Here is a 16,495-nt window from a genome sequence, read left to right as displayed (position 1 = left end):
ATATTTTATTATTTCCCTTCTTTCACTTTCCTTCTGCATCATTTTCCCTCCTTCTTTCATTTCTTCCATATTTTATTCTTTCCCTTCTTCCACTTTCCTTCTGCCTCCTTTTTCTCTCTTTCATTTCTTCCATATTTTCCTTCCTTCCTCTCTTTCTCTATCTTCTTGTTCCTTTTTCTCTTTCTTTCATTTCTTCCATTTCTGTCTTCCTCTGTTCATACCTTTCTATCACTTACTATCAACTTGTTTCTCATTCTATCGCGTCAGTCTCTCTCTCTTTATTTCTTTGTGTACTTGTGATTCAGTAAAATAGATAATCGTTTTCTATTTGGGTGAGGACTCCTTTCCGTTGTCCCTGAACGGACTGACCTATATAAATTGAGTATTAATGTCTCTAGATATGAATGAAACTGTGAATCTCAATACTTGAGATCTTGATAAGAAGAGTTCAATGTACATTTGACAGGGTTCTTAGCGTAATTAAATTCTCAGAGCGCAGTCAGAAGCAGCAGCGGACCATGAAATAAGCAAACCAGGCATATAAGGGAAATCAGAGCGTGGTACTGTTAATGTACTAGAAGTAAAGAAAGTGAAATTTCACCTGCGTTAATTTATTGCCGTAACTTCAAAACGTTTGCAGAAGTTTCGTTTTCACTATTAACAGCAGGAAACCGTGAATTCTGCTTGCATAAGAACAGGACAGTCGCCTGTACTTTATGTCACGACATGCAAGGCTCTAACGCGATAAACATCCTTCGTGATACTCGCTAGAGTCCTTCACTCCTTTTTATCCAAGTCAATCTTTATTCTCACTTTAACCTCACATATGCCAACTTAAAACCTTCAAGTTCTATAAGGATTAATTTCGGATAACATAATTTGTCTTGCAAAATATCTCTGAATCGAGCTGACAAACTTGAGAAAATAATAATAAAAAAAAATATCTGTGCATAAAACAAACTCTTGTGAAGGTCTCAATAACATTACATGGTTGTGTGGAAAATGCCAAAAAGACTTAACACATTTCACGCCCACGAGGTGGTGTTTGTAGAAGTGGTGAGGGAGAATCCCCCCACTGAGTACTAGTTAACCCGCCCTCCTTTCTGGTTACAAATATTTATCTCCAGAAGGTCGATGTTTGGGGTGGAGAATACAGCCTAATCATTAGAATTATTGGTATAATTTCTTAGTCATTCTTTTCAAACATTTTTACCAATTATCAAATTAGCGCTCTAATTAGAAAATGACTTTATTTTATTTATGACATTGTCCTTATGATCATTATACCTCTAATTGACTGAACAGAACTTCACACCATGTGGCATCTGAAAATTTCTCCATATTTTATAAATTAGTTGCAGAATTTGTCGACTCTAATAAGTGATGCACTGGAATAATGTGCATTTTAGAAAAAGGTGAACGTGATGATAAGGAACATTAGCAGAAAGGTCTCTGCATTGTAGGAAATCAGCTCGAGTTCAATGGGTAAGGACCAGTGGCGGCGATTGAGTTCCAAAACTGGGTGGGAGGGTAAGGTGCTAAAACTGGGGGGGGCAAGAACAGTTTACTTTCCCTTGATGGATAAGATTTAGCATTGTGCGGGGGCAAAACTGGCAAAAAGTGGGGGGCAACAACCCCCCCCCCGTAATCGTCGCCACTGATAAAAACCACACATCTCACATAGTAAAACTACTTCTTCACGAGTAATTATTCAACCCCCTTCCACTGGATTTTTCCAATACCGCATTGTACTGTACGTATATGCAGAATGCACGTTATTAAGTATTTGAAGTCAACAATGCGTTTCAGTAACCGTTTGTTTATGCTGAGAGTAATTTGGTTAAGAATTTCCGTGCTCTAATGGTTGCTAGCTCCGCATAAATTCCATGCGTTCAACTGGATTAATGACTAGGAAATTTCACGCACATGTCATTTCATAGAGGGAAGAGAAAGTCTTATGGACCCATTGCATAACTATTGTGCGTTGGCCAAATCTAGGGATTTCCCAGTGCTGCCCGGAGATACGAGACATTATATTGTTGACGTGTTCAATGTGTCAACTCCAATCACTCCTTTTACCTAACATACCGGCCTTACGCAAACTAGGAAACACTACATCCATTTAGTTTATATAGGGATATCCCCCGTGGAAACACGAGTGGGTCAGTGAGGAGCCTACCCCGTTCTCGATCTCATCTAATCTCGAGCTAACACAATTTTCAGTACTAATTACAAAACTAAATAAACTATCAATTAAGATCCAACAACAAATTTGCAAATCCATTCTTATTATAGGTTCAAGCATTAGTAGACTACATGTACAAACCTGCCAGATATTCTTTTTAATTTCTTTTGTCTTACTATCAGTATGACTTCTATCTTTAGATTAATCAACCATCCTTAACCTTAAAACAATTAGACATCAACGATTCTACAGATATGCAAGATATGAGTATTTGGATGTTGCAAGGACAGAATCTGATTTTATTCTACAAATTATTGATTGATTGAATTGCTTTATTTTACTTCGCTTCTTGTGCCACTTTTGGCTAATTTGCAAAGATGAGGATGAGTGATGATATGATGAAATTGATGATTGGACACTCACAAAGATACATGCCCAGGCCAGGATTCGAACCCGGGACCCCTGGCGTCGTAGCACGATGTGATAATCACTCCGCTGCGGGGACCGGTTTCCAACAAATGAAAACTTATTTCCACTTATAAGTTACGGTTAATCTATTACGGTTATTACCTGCATTCTGTTTATACATAGATTCGAATATTATCAACATCAGTAGAGATACTACATTCAGGGCTCACATCATCAATGACGGTCAAATTAAACCGAAATAAACGCTAATCGTACAGGCCTAATTTACGGACAGTGTTGAGAAATCATAGATTTAAATCTATTGTTATTTGAACAATAAATATAACTCACAAATCATTAATTAATTGACTAACGCAAAACGTTCAAGAATCACCCGATGGCTGAAATGTAAGTAGTAGTATCTTAAACCAATTTATTGTAAATTAGCAATTAAAGAAACAACTAAAAAATAAGTTTTTTATGCATCAAACAATTCATAAATCTATCCATAAGTAAAAGAAGACAGCGATCATAAATAATTTATGATCAAAATTTGGATATTTTTTAATTTAGGAACATTTTTCATATATATTGTGATGTGATCGGAGTCACGCGGGGCTTGAAATAAAAGAGGAGGCTTCTGATTGACTCGCTTGACTTTTGAGGATAGGAGAGAGGTTATATTGTCGATTGGATGATGATCACTCACCTTCGTGGTCCCTGGACAGTCACCCTGGTTCCGTTGGTGTTTGGACTCAGACAGTTGGCTGGGGATGGATCGCGGTAGCAGCGGTCGGTTTGGGTCGTTGCGGTCAGCCCGGTGGAGGCAGTGAGCGACTGGGAGTGACGGTGTTGGGCAGCAACCCGGTAAACCATAATCGGTGTATGGAGAGAGCGAGAGAGAGATGCGGCAGGCGACGACTGCGTTGGTTGGGTGTCCTCATGTCTGCAGAGGTGCTAGGCGGGCTGGTCCTCAAGTGGCTGGACGAATTCTCGGATGAGTCCCGATGCGCTCTTCTTCAGCTTGCAGATTTCTGTAGTCTTGACGAACGGCACCTTGGTCAGTCCAAGTGGGAGCCTTTTGCACGGTGTGTCGCCTTGGTGAAAATCCTTTCAGTTCTCTCTCGTTCGTCTCCCGAATTAGGATTTCATTGGTCTTGATTTTGTGCCGGAAGTTGCTGACATTGCCTTACGTCAATCGCTACTCGCTACTTCTTCCCGATGATCGCCACCCAGCGTTGCGGCGTTATTCCGCTGAAATAGCAGAACTCGTAGCTATTTCTCTTCCTGGGTTGGATAACTGTCCAGTGGTTAATGTCCCGAAGAGTGAGACTCGGATCTCTATTCGAGCCTGGTCCTTCATCAATATATATATATATCATCGAAGTTATGAGACCAGTGCCCAAAATGCAAGTTATCGGGGGAATTATTTTAATTTTTTACGGTATGGAAAATGATTGCAATATATTCAATAACAGTTATAGCCGCTAATAAATACACTCTCTGGAGGCATAGCCATGCAGTCAATCATGCAGTCATAGACACTTCTAGGTTGTAAAAATCCCATTCGAAATCAGTGGGATTCCTACAACCCAGAAGTGTCCGTGACTACTTCAGAATTGAAAATGTCATGAACAAGGTTGCATAAGCTTCATTTATCTAAGGGGTAAATATCGTAAGGTCTACTCACGTAGGATCCTTCCTGGGGCAGCATACCCCTGGTACGAAGAGACTCTTGAAACAGATGGACTGCCTGAGGTTCACCAGATCAAGGAGAAGAGAGGGGCAGTTGCTGAGGTCTTCGCAGACTCCTGGTCTTCCGCTGGGGGTCGTGCATGTCTTCGGCTTGTCCTCCTCCGGAGTGTCAAACACCACCTTCCCTTCATCCAGGTTAACTGAAGGTAAAGCACTGCTTAGTTCAGAAACTCCCCTCACTATTGGGACTATAGTGTCCGTCACGTTCTTACCCAGTACATTCTTACTTATGGTATACAGAGCATCCTCAACATTATCACCTTTGTCTATAGTCCCGGTAGGTTCGTCACTCGTCACGTCCGATTGACCGTTTCGGGTCATGTTGACCAGGTACCGGCCGAGAGTGTTAATGGCTCCTAGCGTCTCAGAGATTGCAGCAATGGTCTCCTTCCCCAGGTACCTACCGGAAGTGTTCTGTGGCCGGACTCGAACTCTGTATCTTCTGTGAGGAGGCTGGGGGTAGCCGTGCTGCCACTGGGGGGCGTAGGGTGAGGATTGTCCCCATTGGGGGCTGTACGGAGGGTACGCTTGGTCTGATCTATAGGTTCTGGGTGGAGCGGACCACGAGGCGTCGCCTTGCCATCCTGGTTGGTTGTGCCAGCTTCCGCTGTACGCTGCAAGGAAAGAGACCATAATCAGCAGAGCTCGTCTGTCTGTTGGTAGAGTCAGGCTTGGGAGTGGAAGAACAGTCGTGGTTAAAAGAAGGTTAGTAAGGGGATAGAGGCTGTGTCCGAAAGATGTGTGCTGGAAGTAAGGATACTTTAAACCCAACCACATACATGCATACATATGATGCGATCTTGAAGATAATATACGAGAGTCATTTCAAAAGTTGTGCACCTGCACGTCTTGCCTTTCAAAAGGAAATTACTTTTCTTTAATCACACCTTCACATTTCTTTACTACAGCGGACCAATGTTTATGTAAGTTCTGTGTACTCATTACAGCCTCTTCGTTGTTCATATACGTCTATTCAGAAACATACTGATTGATTTATTTAGTTGTATTTCTGCCACTTTTGCCTAATCGCGACGATGGGAATGAATGGTGTTAAGATGAAATGGACAATCATAAACGTACATGAACGATACAATACGAGCCCGTCAGAGGATTATATTGGCTGACTCTAGGAACCAGAGTCTGTTGGATTGCAACATTGCAGGTACCGGAGAATACTATGTGGAAGTAAGGTTGACTTTTGGTAACCCTCTTACACCCCCAAACACATACTGAATGGTACTGAATCGATGTTCTCACGAAGTAATTTCTTCAGTTTTGGGAAGAAGTAAAAAAAATGTGGTGGGTGGGAAGCAGTTGACAGTTCCCATCCATACCTTTCAGAGTACCTCTCACCATAAGTAAGAACACCAGCTGTAAGTTTGTCGTGGCTTCTGCCGCAATTCTTCGAACACCAAACATCTTGCAGAAACCATAGTATTCTGAAAACTGAAGTGAATGATTTGTTTGCTTCATTCGTAATTTCACCAGATGCTTTTTCCACATGATGTTGTTGACGATAAACAAAAATATGGCATCCATTGCATTTGATATCCAGCAGTTTCTTGGGTCACCTTCAGTACTTATCCAATCTTCGAAGGAGTACCTAATTGACTCACAAAGACTCTATGCTACGTTCTGTGGTATTATGCTCAGAGACTGCCAACAAAGCATTATGTATTTTGATAGCTTATTTCACAAGCAAAGTTTTAATTTTAGGCAGGAACGCTGGTCATCACGCGAGATCTGATCTAACGTACTGTCGTTTACGACTCAAGGTAGGATTTTTCAGATTTCTTGCAACTCTATGAAATGTACACACAGTGTTCTATACTGATATCTGGCTTATAGCATATGCGACAATTGGAGTGATTACATTACACGAGCTGTGCTTATATCACGTGCAAAAATTGGAAACGACCCTCATAGTCCGTAGTTGATCAACTGGATTTATATATGTGGCAAAATGTTCACACTTTTTAGCCATACATCCCTTCCAAAAACCCCAATCATTTCCCCATTTTAACATGGAGTTGAAAATAATTTTAAACGGAAAACAGCAGTGTTGCAAACTCAGGTGCGTGAATTTCAACTATGTTACTTCCTGTTTTACAACTCCCTGGATTCTTGTGAACGTAAACACTATTCGAAAGAAATGCTGCAGATCGAATTTCCGTGTTCATGTGGGAATTGTGAAATGTGAGGGAATGTTAGCCCAACCCATTCCAAACATGTAAAGACAATTACAGGAACTTTCTACAGTAAAATTAGAATAATTTAATGGTAAGAGAACCGACCGTTCTTGTCTAGTAGTCCAAATAAATGCTATCATGGACATTATCGCAGAAATTGATTCTGTGAAAACCTTTGTGTGAACATCTGCCGACATATAATGCCTTTGGTTGGAAGAAAGGAACAATCAAATTCAATTACCCGTCGCGAAATGACTTATCAATGATATCATCTCGACACCGTGAGTGTTGAGAAAACAAGAAACATGAAAACTTCTTGTAAAATTGTTACATTGAAAAACAGTCTTTTGATTGGTATTTCTCCATCAGATCCAAGGTTCGTGGTGTCCATCTTAAGTGATTCTTGTCTATGTTTCCCTACAAATTGGTCTGACCGTTTGAATGTCGATACGGTACATTTAACGAAGGCCTATGTTTGGATTCCCACCATCCGTTCGTTGGCGTCGTTCCAGTAAGCTTTGGAAGATGCCGTTACCTGATCAGAATCATCGAAGCGGAACTTTGCTAATCGAAAGTACCGAAATATATATTTCAAATTCTGTCTCAAATAAAAATTATACTACTATTTACTATTGAGAGTTTGGACTTGGTTAAACCCTGTGGGATAGAGATCATAGTAATCCCTGTCCTTCAATTATATTTTTGCTACTTTTGTTTTTGTCGCTGCTGTACCTAGCTAGGTTAATCGCACCGCACAATTGATGAATTACGAAATGGTGAAGGAACAAACACAAATAAAGTTCAATGCAAGTAACAAAAAGCAATTTCAATTATAGTCAAGTATTGGCGTTGTTTTTAAATTCTTATATCATGGTAATATTTCTGTAATATTTACAATTGTATGAAACATATTGTTTTGCGGTCCTCCCCCTTCATTACAAGGCGACAGCGTTACCATTACGCCATCGGTGAGGTCACCTAGATATCCACATAGAGAGAAACAATGAGCATCCTTTTGCATTTGTTCTATCAAGTGTTTCATCATATTACCATTCATCCTATCTAAATTTGCATCGAAGGATAACATGTGTGTGTGTGTGTTTGTGTGTTTAATAATTTTGAAACACACACACACACACATACGGACAGAAATATGTGTAAATCAATTTAAATAAATTGTTAATGTTATTAGTAAACATTGTAACTCCTAATGGAAATTGGTATACATTAATTTATAATGTATAATTTGCAGGTGCAGCTGAAGGAAAACAAGATAGGCGTAGAGTCGCACTGTGGTTGGTAAGTACGAGCTTTGCTCTTTTCTTTCTTTCTTTTCTTTTTATCCACTAAGATTTGGAGCTGTGCAAAAGTATTTTTTTCTGTTTTTGTTTTTCCACCTTTGTCTTGGAAATTCGTTGTGCTTGAGGACTGACCCACATCGACCCCGGAACAAGGTTAAACGGATCACCGCCCCCCGTCGGAAGCGTCTTCCCCTCTGCCCAGTTTCCCACAGCATTCACCAGAAACAATGGAAGATCTGCGACATCTTCCACGAAACACTCTCGCGTGAAAAATGAGGAGACAAAAGTGGCTCCCCTGCTGCAAGCATGACTCTCGCAGACGTGAATAACGTTTGGAAAGTAATAAGTGTTATGCATGGGAAGAATTACGTAAAGAATTTGCTCTTGATATTCCCCAAAAGATCGCGGACTGGTAAAACTTTGTGCCCTTCTTGCTAGAATGTTTAGGGGCGTTTACGCACACGTGCGTCAAGCGGCCAATCACTTCCAGTTATTGTTTCTGACGCGTTCTCTGATTGGCTCTTCAGTTTGTGTGCTTGCAAGTAAAGCGAGATTTTGGCGGGAAGAGGGCACAGGCAATCCAATTTACTCTGTGAGATACTAGTAATTGGGAAGTCGTGAAAAAATTTTAATGGTCAAGTACACTAAAATATCAATAGATAATTAACGCCGGTAATGTTTTCATTGTGAAGATTGATTGACGGGAGAGAAAAGTCTAGGTGAGCTAGCACCTTGGCTAATTGCACCCGCCACATTATTACCACAACTAAAATCTATAGTTTCTCTTTAGACTAAAATGACCTTGCTCAGGTTAAAAGATGAGGCTGTAAAGGGGCACTCACCATAGATAAGGACAATACAAATACTGGTTGTAGGTGCAGACGCCGGAGCCTCGTTTGCCTACAGTATAAAAGCAGTTTACCGGGATGTACTACGTGGAACGCCTGATATTTGTGTGCTTATGGAAAAGCCACCCCTTACACCACTCATCAGAAGGTCTTTTTCTTGGAGATACCAATACTTCCCCCGGTAAAACTTACAGAAATGTTTACTAATTATGTTACGCGATTGCCCTTAAAACACATCTCTAACTTTTTTCGGTTCTGAGCACATGGCATATGTTTGTATTTGCAACGTTGGGAATCCAAGTTCGATTCCAACAGTGTGCGATCTGTGGGAATTTGTCTGACAATTTCTCTGCATAAAGCAGTTCTGGGGCTCACCCGGACTAGTCAATGTCCTATTTAGAGACAACCCTGGGAGACAAAGTCGACTATGGTTGCCTTCACATCACCTCCAATGTACTATATTCGTATATGCCTTCATGCTACGGTGAAATACACAGGGAAAACGTTATTTTACACCGAATTTCTAGCTTTTTGGCTTATCGCGATGATAACTTTGGATGATGGGTCAATCACATTGAAGGGTAATCATACATATCTTACCCAGGATTTGAACCCTGATCCCTGGCTTCGTAACGTGCAACGCTTACTACTCAGCTACGGGGACTGGCATTGGAACGTACTGGCGAACTTGACCCCCTTTGTAAGTGTATTCAGGTGAAAATTACATGTTTCATTTACATTACATTGCAGTACTGATAATTTCAACTAGACTTGCACAGGTTCTTCACCCAAACACTAAAATTTCGAGTTCAAACAGTTTTTTTTTTTTTTTTTTTAAGTAATGCATTGTATGTTCCTCCCTGTAAAGATCCTGCGGGTGGATGCGTCAGAAGAAGGTCATATGTGCTCATGGCCAGATTCGAAGCGGTATTGTTTGCTTTTTTGGTGTAAACGCTCTCATCAACAACTCATGAATCACACTCCGTCACCTGCATGTTATGTAAAGATGGAGTAGAAAGCTGGGGAAAAACACGCTATTAAATCCAGCACGTGCTGCATTGCCTACAAAATACTTGGGTTTTACTTTCTTCTCGCCTATACTTACATAGAAAGTTATCGGAACGGTGAGCAATATCCGGCTAGATATGCATGCTCCACGCAGGCTTAAGCATCGCAAAGACCGAAACGAACGGTTAGCAATGCGATTTAGCGTGGTCATGGATAAATATGTGCTCTTAAGACACGCTGCCTCCTGAGGGAATTCCCGGACGTGTAAAGGATTTTCTTACACAGATTATACATGAGTTTTGTTCATGAATGTCAAATTTGTTTGCGTACAGTCACCGGCAATAAAAATGCTTTCTTTCCTGCAAGGCTTTATGTGTGTTGCCCAAGTCTACGGCGGTTGTAGAAGTTGCCAATGAAAATTTACTACTTAAATCCACCCATCGCCGTAGAGTTAGGCAAAAAAAAATAACACAACTCCTTGCAGGGAAGCGAGCATTTCAGGATATAGGTGTCCCATTTTTATTGCCGTTGCCTGTATGTGCATTTTGTTGATGATTGCGAAGCTTGTTCGTTGATTGGTTTGATTTATTTACTTCGGTTTTCTTCCACTTTTGGCAAATCGTGAAGATGAGGATGAGTGGTGCTGAGAGGAAACGGAAGAAAGGGAAATCACAAACACACAAGGACAGCATACAACGCGGGCCCCACGGAGGATTAAACTGACCGTTAGTCTAGATGCTAGAACCTCGCTAGTCTGCCAATGCAGTCCAGGCTGTACTAGGTGCAAGGAAGGTTGACATTTGGGTGTCTTCGAAAAGAGCCACTCCCTTACACCAAGAATTTTGTTCGCGTAGTCAGGGTGCAATGACGAAGCCTTATGGAAGATAAAATATTTTCCAAAAATATTGTTTGAAGCAACGACACCAATCAAATATTGAAACGAAAAACAAGTAAAATCAGAACCTGGATCTTATTTTAAATAGTGAGGAAAAATTACACCCTATATGTAAAATTATGCCGACGTAAACATAAAATATTCACTACTCTTTTCAAATTACGCGTGTTTGTGTCTCTTAAGTAGTGGAGTGTTGATGTGAGAGTATAAGTACAGGAGAACCCTTGAGCAACATGTTCCAAATGCTTCGAAATACATTTTATATAGCTATACAACGGGCATGAGCTGCCAATGAGTGTAAAAAATTGACAACAGTCTGCATTATATAGCGACCTATCCGCAAACAATAACAGTAGAAATATTTTTGGGGATAGAACGCCTATAAGATGCTAATTTTAATAGAACATTAATTATAACGATTTAACTATGAAAATGTCTAAATGCTACAGAGAGAAAATTTTGTACAGGGAATTACGATTCAAATGCTTTGTAATTATAATATTAAATATCCTCATTGTTAATGCTTTTTAAAAACCTATAACCAATAAAAATGCCAATTTACTCATTAGCACACTTAGCACATATAACTTATTTTCAATAATGCGCAGAACTATTGATAAACATAGACAATGCTGGCCGAAGGAGAATAATGATAGGATTCGAACAGGATATGACATTCGTTGAGTCATAGGAACGTGTACTGAAACGAGAGTAATCCTGTTCCCGGAGAAAGTACTTTCCAATGGCTATTGAAATCCACACCTAGCTCTTTCGGTACAGGATTGAAGTTGTGAAATGGAGGCGAAAATGCCCGCGTGACGTCAGCACGATGCTCTGGTAAACATTGGGACCAATTACCCTGGCCAACGCGGTAGAAAGAAGAATTTTACGAATGGTAAATGGACCGAATATGGTAGGGCTATTTGCCGTTCGCTGCCCGAAACAAAAGCACTTGGGGAGCGCTGTGCTTCAAAGATCAGAACGAAAGCCACCGACTCGAACTATTTCAGAATATATATTCACACTGGAGAATTCGCAGGTGTAGGTTATTGGTTGACTGAGGAAGCTTTGTGTTTTATTTATAACCTTGGATCTCGATACTAGAGCTTTACGTCAAGGCATTCTTGAACTTTCAATCAAATACTTACTATATTTTAATATGATCATCAGACAACAAATCGTAATATTTGTCACAAAACAATCCACATGAGTTTGCTTCGATTTTTACATTACTAATGCCACAACAATTTTAAAACAGTAAAAGCACATGAAAGTAAGTGTGCATTGCTGTTGTCTTTTAACAGAGTTCTCTTGCCATCGTGGTTATTTTACGTAGATTTTCTGGTTTTTGCGTTAATCGCGACGGGGAGGATGAATTGATGAAGTGGGTGATGGGACAAACACATGGACGTCCGCAGAATTTTTTACAAGGAAGAGCAAGCAAGGTATTTTTTTATCCGGTGGGGGCATATTTCCCCCCGTAATAGTGTTGCCCCTCAAAGTTACCATTTTCCTGCAACGCACCTATAATAAGTAATATAAATTACTGTGACTGAAATGTAATTATGTGTGTGAAATATATACTTTTTAGTTGATATTAATTTTCCAGGCAGGGAGTGTGGCCTCCTTGCTCCCACCTTTCGGACGTCCATGGACAGACACAAAGATACATCCATTCCATCGCCAGGGTTTGAACCTGGGACTTCTGACTTTTTCGCCTAATTTCGTTTTGTGTAATGGCTTATCAACACAAGATATGGTAAGGTGATTTATGACCTGGAGCGAAACAATATTCCCTTTCGCCTAATTTCCATTTTGCTAAATCTAGTTGGTAGGGAAATATTTTATGTGAGTAAAATTCTGATCAGTAACAGGGAATATATATAATTTGCTGTGTAATGTTAGCATCATATCATAATCGTTTTTATTCCCATTATTTCAATATAAGACCTGACCAGGAAACTTTTCCAACTAATTATGAAAATCTTAAACAGCTAACTTGATTCTTCCTACATCTCCAAAAGTTTTGTCCTTTCCTTATTGCCATATCAACGTAAGATATGGGATTAGGGGTCTGTAAGTAAACTACTCATGAAAATAATGCATTCCCAAAAGGTTAGGCTATTCTCATTGTCGTAGTATTTTTTTTTACTTTCTGAGAGTAGCTATAGATTGCAGATGTGCACTATATCACTAATAAATCTTAAGCTTCGATTCTTGCAGATAATAATAGTTGCTAATTCCATGAGAGAGGAAAACGTTACCGATGTATGTAACGCACATGATACTCGATGCAGATTGCAGCAAAAGATATACAACTACATTGCCAGAAAACGCAATGCTTGCGTGGAGAAAGTAGGTCTTACGCTTCAAGAAACACAATCCGTACTATCTTCTTTCTTTGTTGCCAGTGCCTATTTCGCTTCCGCATTTCTACCCGACCATTGTTTAGAAATAATTGTAGAACCATGCTCAGTTTAATGCAGCGTAGACTAATGAATCCAATAATAATAATATGGGGGTAACACCCTATAATCTTGAGAGGGTGGTTGTTAGTGCTAATTTTTCTTAATTTTTCGTGTTCCTCACCCTTTCTCCGAGCCGATTTGGGAGTAGGGGGTTGTAAGGCTTATCACAGGAGACTCCCTTCGTAGCTAGTGGGTGCGTAGTTTCGGGTATGCGGATTCCTCTTTGGTACAGTCACGGACACATCTAGGTTGTAATGATTCCATTGGAAATCAATGAAACCCAGAAGTGTCCATAACTGTACAATGTATAGACGATCTCTTATATTTTAATCACTCTATGAACGCTCATAACAATGAGAATGATGTAACGTTCCCACAGGTTAATAGATGATATTCAGTAAACAACTTCCCCCCACAATTCATTCCGCCATATTTCCGGCAAACAGATCAGATTCTGCATTGAAAACATGCCGGGTAAGCATTGTGGGTTTTCCAGAAATGATTCAAGGTATGATTACCCTGATCAGATGAGGAATGAGCACTTTTTACCTTTTCCGAAGCCCTACAGAAAACGTGAAAAGTGTGTAAAGTAGTGAAAATGCAAATTTTCTCGCTGTAAGAAGGCTTCTCATACGCTTTCCTTAGCACACGCGAATCTGTTTGCCCGATTTTTTTTTCCAGAATACACTGCGTTATGACGTCAAGTTGAATATCATCCAAAGTACGGTGTACACCCAACGGCAAAAGAAATAGTAGGCGAATTATCCTTCACCATTTTCCACTTAGTCTGTTTTCCACAACGTAATGATTGTGAATTGAATGTAAAATGTCAATAAGCATAGGACAATATGTACCTCGAATCAAAAGAATTCCATGCCTTGGAACAACATAGAATATAAAATAAAAGAGAATGAAAATAGTGATGGACAATTTGCGCAAGGCTGGCATGCGAACAAAATAAGATAAATGTCCTTTATAAAAATTACCTCAAATTACTGTGACTAAAATGAAATTGTGTGTGTGTGTGTCGAATATATAATTTTAGTCTGATAATCATATTCCATGTGGTTAATGCATTATCCCCTCGTTGGTATTTTTTTTGAGTTGGTGTTTTTTTAAATCCGCATAGTAAGGCTAATTGGGACTGGACCTACAGTTTAAAGTGGGATTTGAACCACTATGTGCGTCCACCGGGTATCGAACCTGGGATCCCTTGATTACAAGGCATTATTACCCCTTCGTCTCTGATCGTATATCTATGGGAATGACGAGCTAATATATTATATTACTTACTTGGTTGAAACATAGATGTCAAACCATTTATTAACGAAGAAAAAGGACGAGTTCAAGAGTGTCAAAAGAAAAATTCAAATGAAGTTTTAGAATTTTTGGAGTTTGTAATTCCTTATTATGTAAATCAGTTACACATTTTTAATTTCCCCATCCATTGAAGATGAAAATACATAAATTGTAGCAATTCTTTTTAGCATGAATTTGGCACAATAGCATATATTGCTGCGAACCAAAATTTCGGGTTAAGATGTGTTTCTGTAGGTCGGTTAATACTGCGTTTAGCTTTTTTAAAGTATGTTTACTGAGATTCATTAGAATTAAATCCGAAATTCTAAAATTGATCCAAACCTGGGAAAACTTGATCAGTAAATGAAAGACGAGTCTTCTTGTCCAGAAGCAGTGGACGTCATCTCCAGACTTCTGAAGAAAATTATATGACAACTGACCGGACCTTTGTTTCAGATCCTTTAATTTATTATAGTTTATTTGCCTACTAAATGCCGTCGTAGCAGCTAACCACAAGAATGAATAAAGGGACTGTAACAGAACCCAAGTACGAAAATATCCAAAAGAGAATAGAATGAGTTGGGCTGCTTTGGGATCGAACTAGGTACTCCATTATTACAACGTAGGACTTATAAAACCTTCTCGAGCAGTCCTCATCTCCAGGAAGGTATCAACTGGGGGCAAGCTCCGGCATCTACGACCTCTTGGGTGAGATGGATGAGTCAAACATGGACTCATAAAACCTTTTCCTGCTCCCCAAAAATAGGCAATAGTTAGGCTGGAGAATTTAATGAACTAATCGATCTCTAACTACGGACTGGTAATGGTTAGGCTGGAGAGTTTGTTTGAACAAACCTATCTCTAACCGTTGTCCCTATTACTGCAACCTGGAACCGTAACCAGCAAGTTTTTGAAGTTCCTCGATTAGATTATTTACAAAAGCAATTTTCTTCTTTCTTCTCTCTTTTTCGTTTACTATTTCTTCACTATATATACTGTGCATTTATCTACCTTGTTAATTATGACATCTGATGGCTTTGTGTCAAAGATCATTACGTGAACGCTGATGTTCTCGCACTCAGAGCAGTAGCTAGACCTAGAGATTTCTGCGACCTGGGCGAGAATAAATTTCGGCGCCCCCTACACTCACCTTGTCGAACATCTACCATTGTTTTTTTAAGGGAGGGATATAAGCATTTGTTGTTGTGCCTTACTTAAATAATGTCGTCCAATCAAAATGACGTTTCATTTATGCTAATAATTGTAGCAATTGTATGTAATTGTAGCAATTACAGCTATCGAGTTGTTTGTACGTATACACATATTCTTCTGAATCAAGGATCATTATTGACCTCTCGGTGTGCAATGATAAAAAATCCTAGAAATGAAACTAATCCATCCAAAAAAAAAATCTTACCATATGAATGGCATATATATTTCCTAGGCAGCAGAAAAATCTCTAAGAAAGATCATTAATGTAATGTAATGTTTTTTTATTACATGAAAGACTTTCAAATACCCTGCAAAGTCATTGTACAAACTAGCTAAAATCATTTAGTATTAATGTAATTTTATAAAGTAAAACCTATCGACACTGCAAAATGTTAACTGATCAGCTGAAATCAACAACAATAAAACAAAAACGTATTAAGAACTACAATCAGTACATGAAAATTTGACAATTTTCCTGTGCGAACTTACGTGCTAGCTACAGTTTTACTCTTCTTGCCTTTCGAAAAGCAAAGTCATTAATAACATCATCGAACACAAGTGATTAAACTCTGCACTTCTCAACAGGCAAAATAGGCAGGTTAGTCAGCTTTTCTTAACTCAAGGAAGAACGAAAGTAATTCATTATAAGCTTTAGCTTACTAAAACTCCTTTCACAAGATGCAACAGACGAAGATAGTGTTAAAAAAGTTTCAATCCAGTGACAAAATGTGGGTACAACTCAATACATGATATTTTATGAATGAATGAGAGAGCAGCAAGTGGTAACAATTCTTACAAGCATTCCATGTGAAAGTCTTAAAAATGCTTGCGCATCATGTTTAAAGAACAACAGTTCATGAAGTAACTCACTCCCGTTGATATCCTCGGGCTATAATAAAGCCAGATCAAAGACTCCCTTTCTTAACG

At 39.3% G+C, this 16,495-nt stretch overlaps 2 protein-coding genes across 3 annotated transcripts in view; one reads left to right on the top strand and one right to left on the bottom strand.

The window, feature by feature from the left end:
- mas (trypsin-like serine protease domain-containing protein masquerade) overlaps positions 1-16,495 on the top strand; it is a 419,698-nt gene that overhangs the window by 69,741 nt on the left and 333,462 nt on the right. Inside the window, exon 2 of the mRNA XM_083142029.1 lies at positions 7,790-7,836. The gene's annotated coding sequence lies outside the window, so the exon portion shown is untranslated. The remainder of the gene's footprint in view (positions 1-7,789; positions 7,837-16,495) is intronic.
- LOC146003675 (venom protease) overlaps positions 1-16,495 on the bottom strand; it is a 75,580-nt gene that overhangs the window by 21,623 nt on the left and 37,462 nt on the right. The window contains exon 3 of one of the 2 annotated variants that reach the window (XM_083142041.1): positions 4,284-4,962. In XM_083142041.1, coding sequence (XP_082998167.1) covers positions 4,284-4,962 — 679 coding nt within the window. The remainder of the gene's footprint in view (positions 1-4,283; positions 4,963-16,495) is intronic. The other variant, XM_083142048.1, reaches the window with a different exon arrangement.

This window comes from Lepisma saccharinum, chromosome 1 (assembly GCF_977018435.1).
Source record: "Lepisma saccharinum chromosome 1, izLepSacc3.1, whole genome shotgun sequence".
NCBI lineage: Eukaryota > Metazoa > Arthropoda > Insecta > Zygentoma > Lepismatidae > Lepisma > Lepisma saccharinum.
Note: the sequence above shows the minus strand (reverse complement) of the source record. Positions and strands in the feature narration are given on the sequence as shown.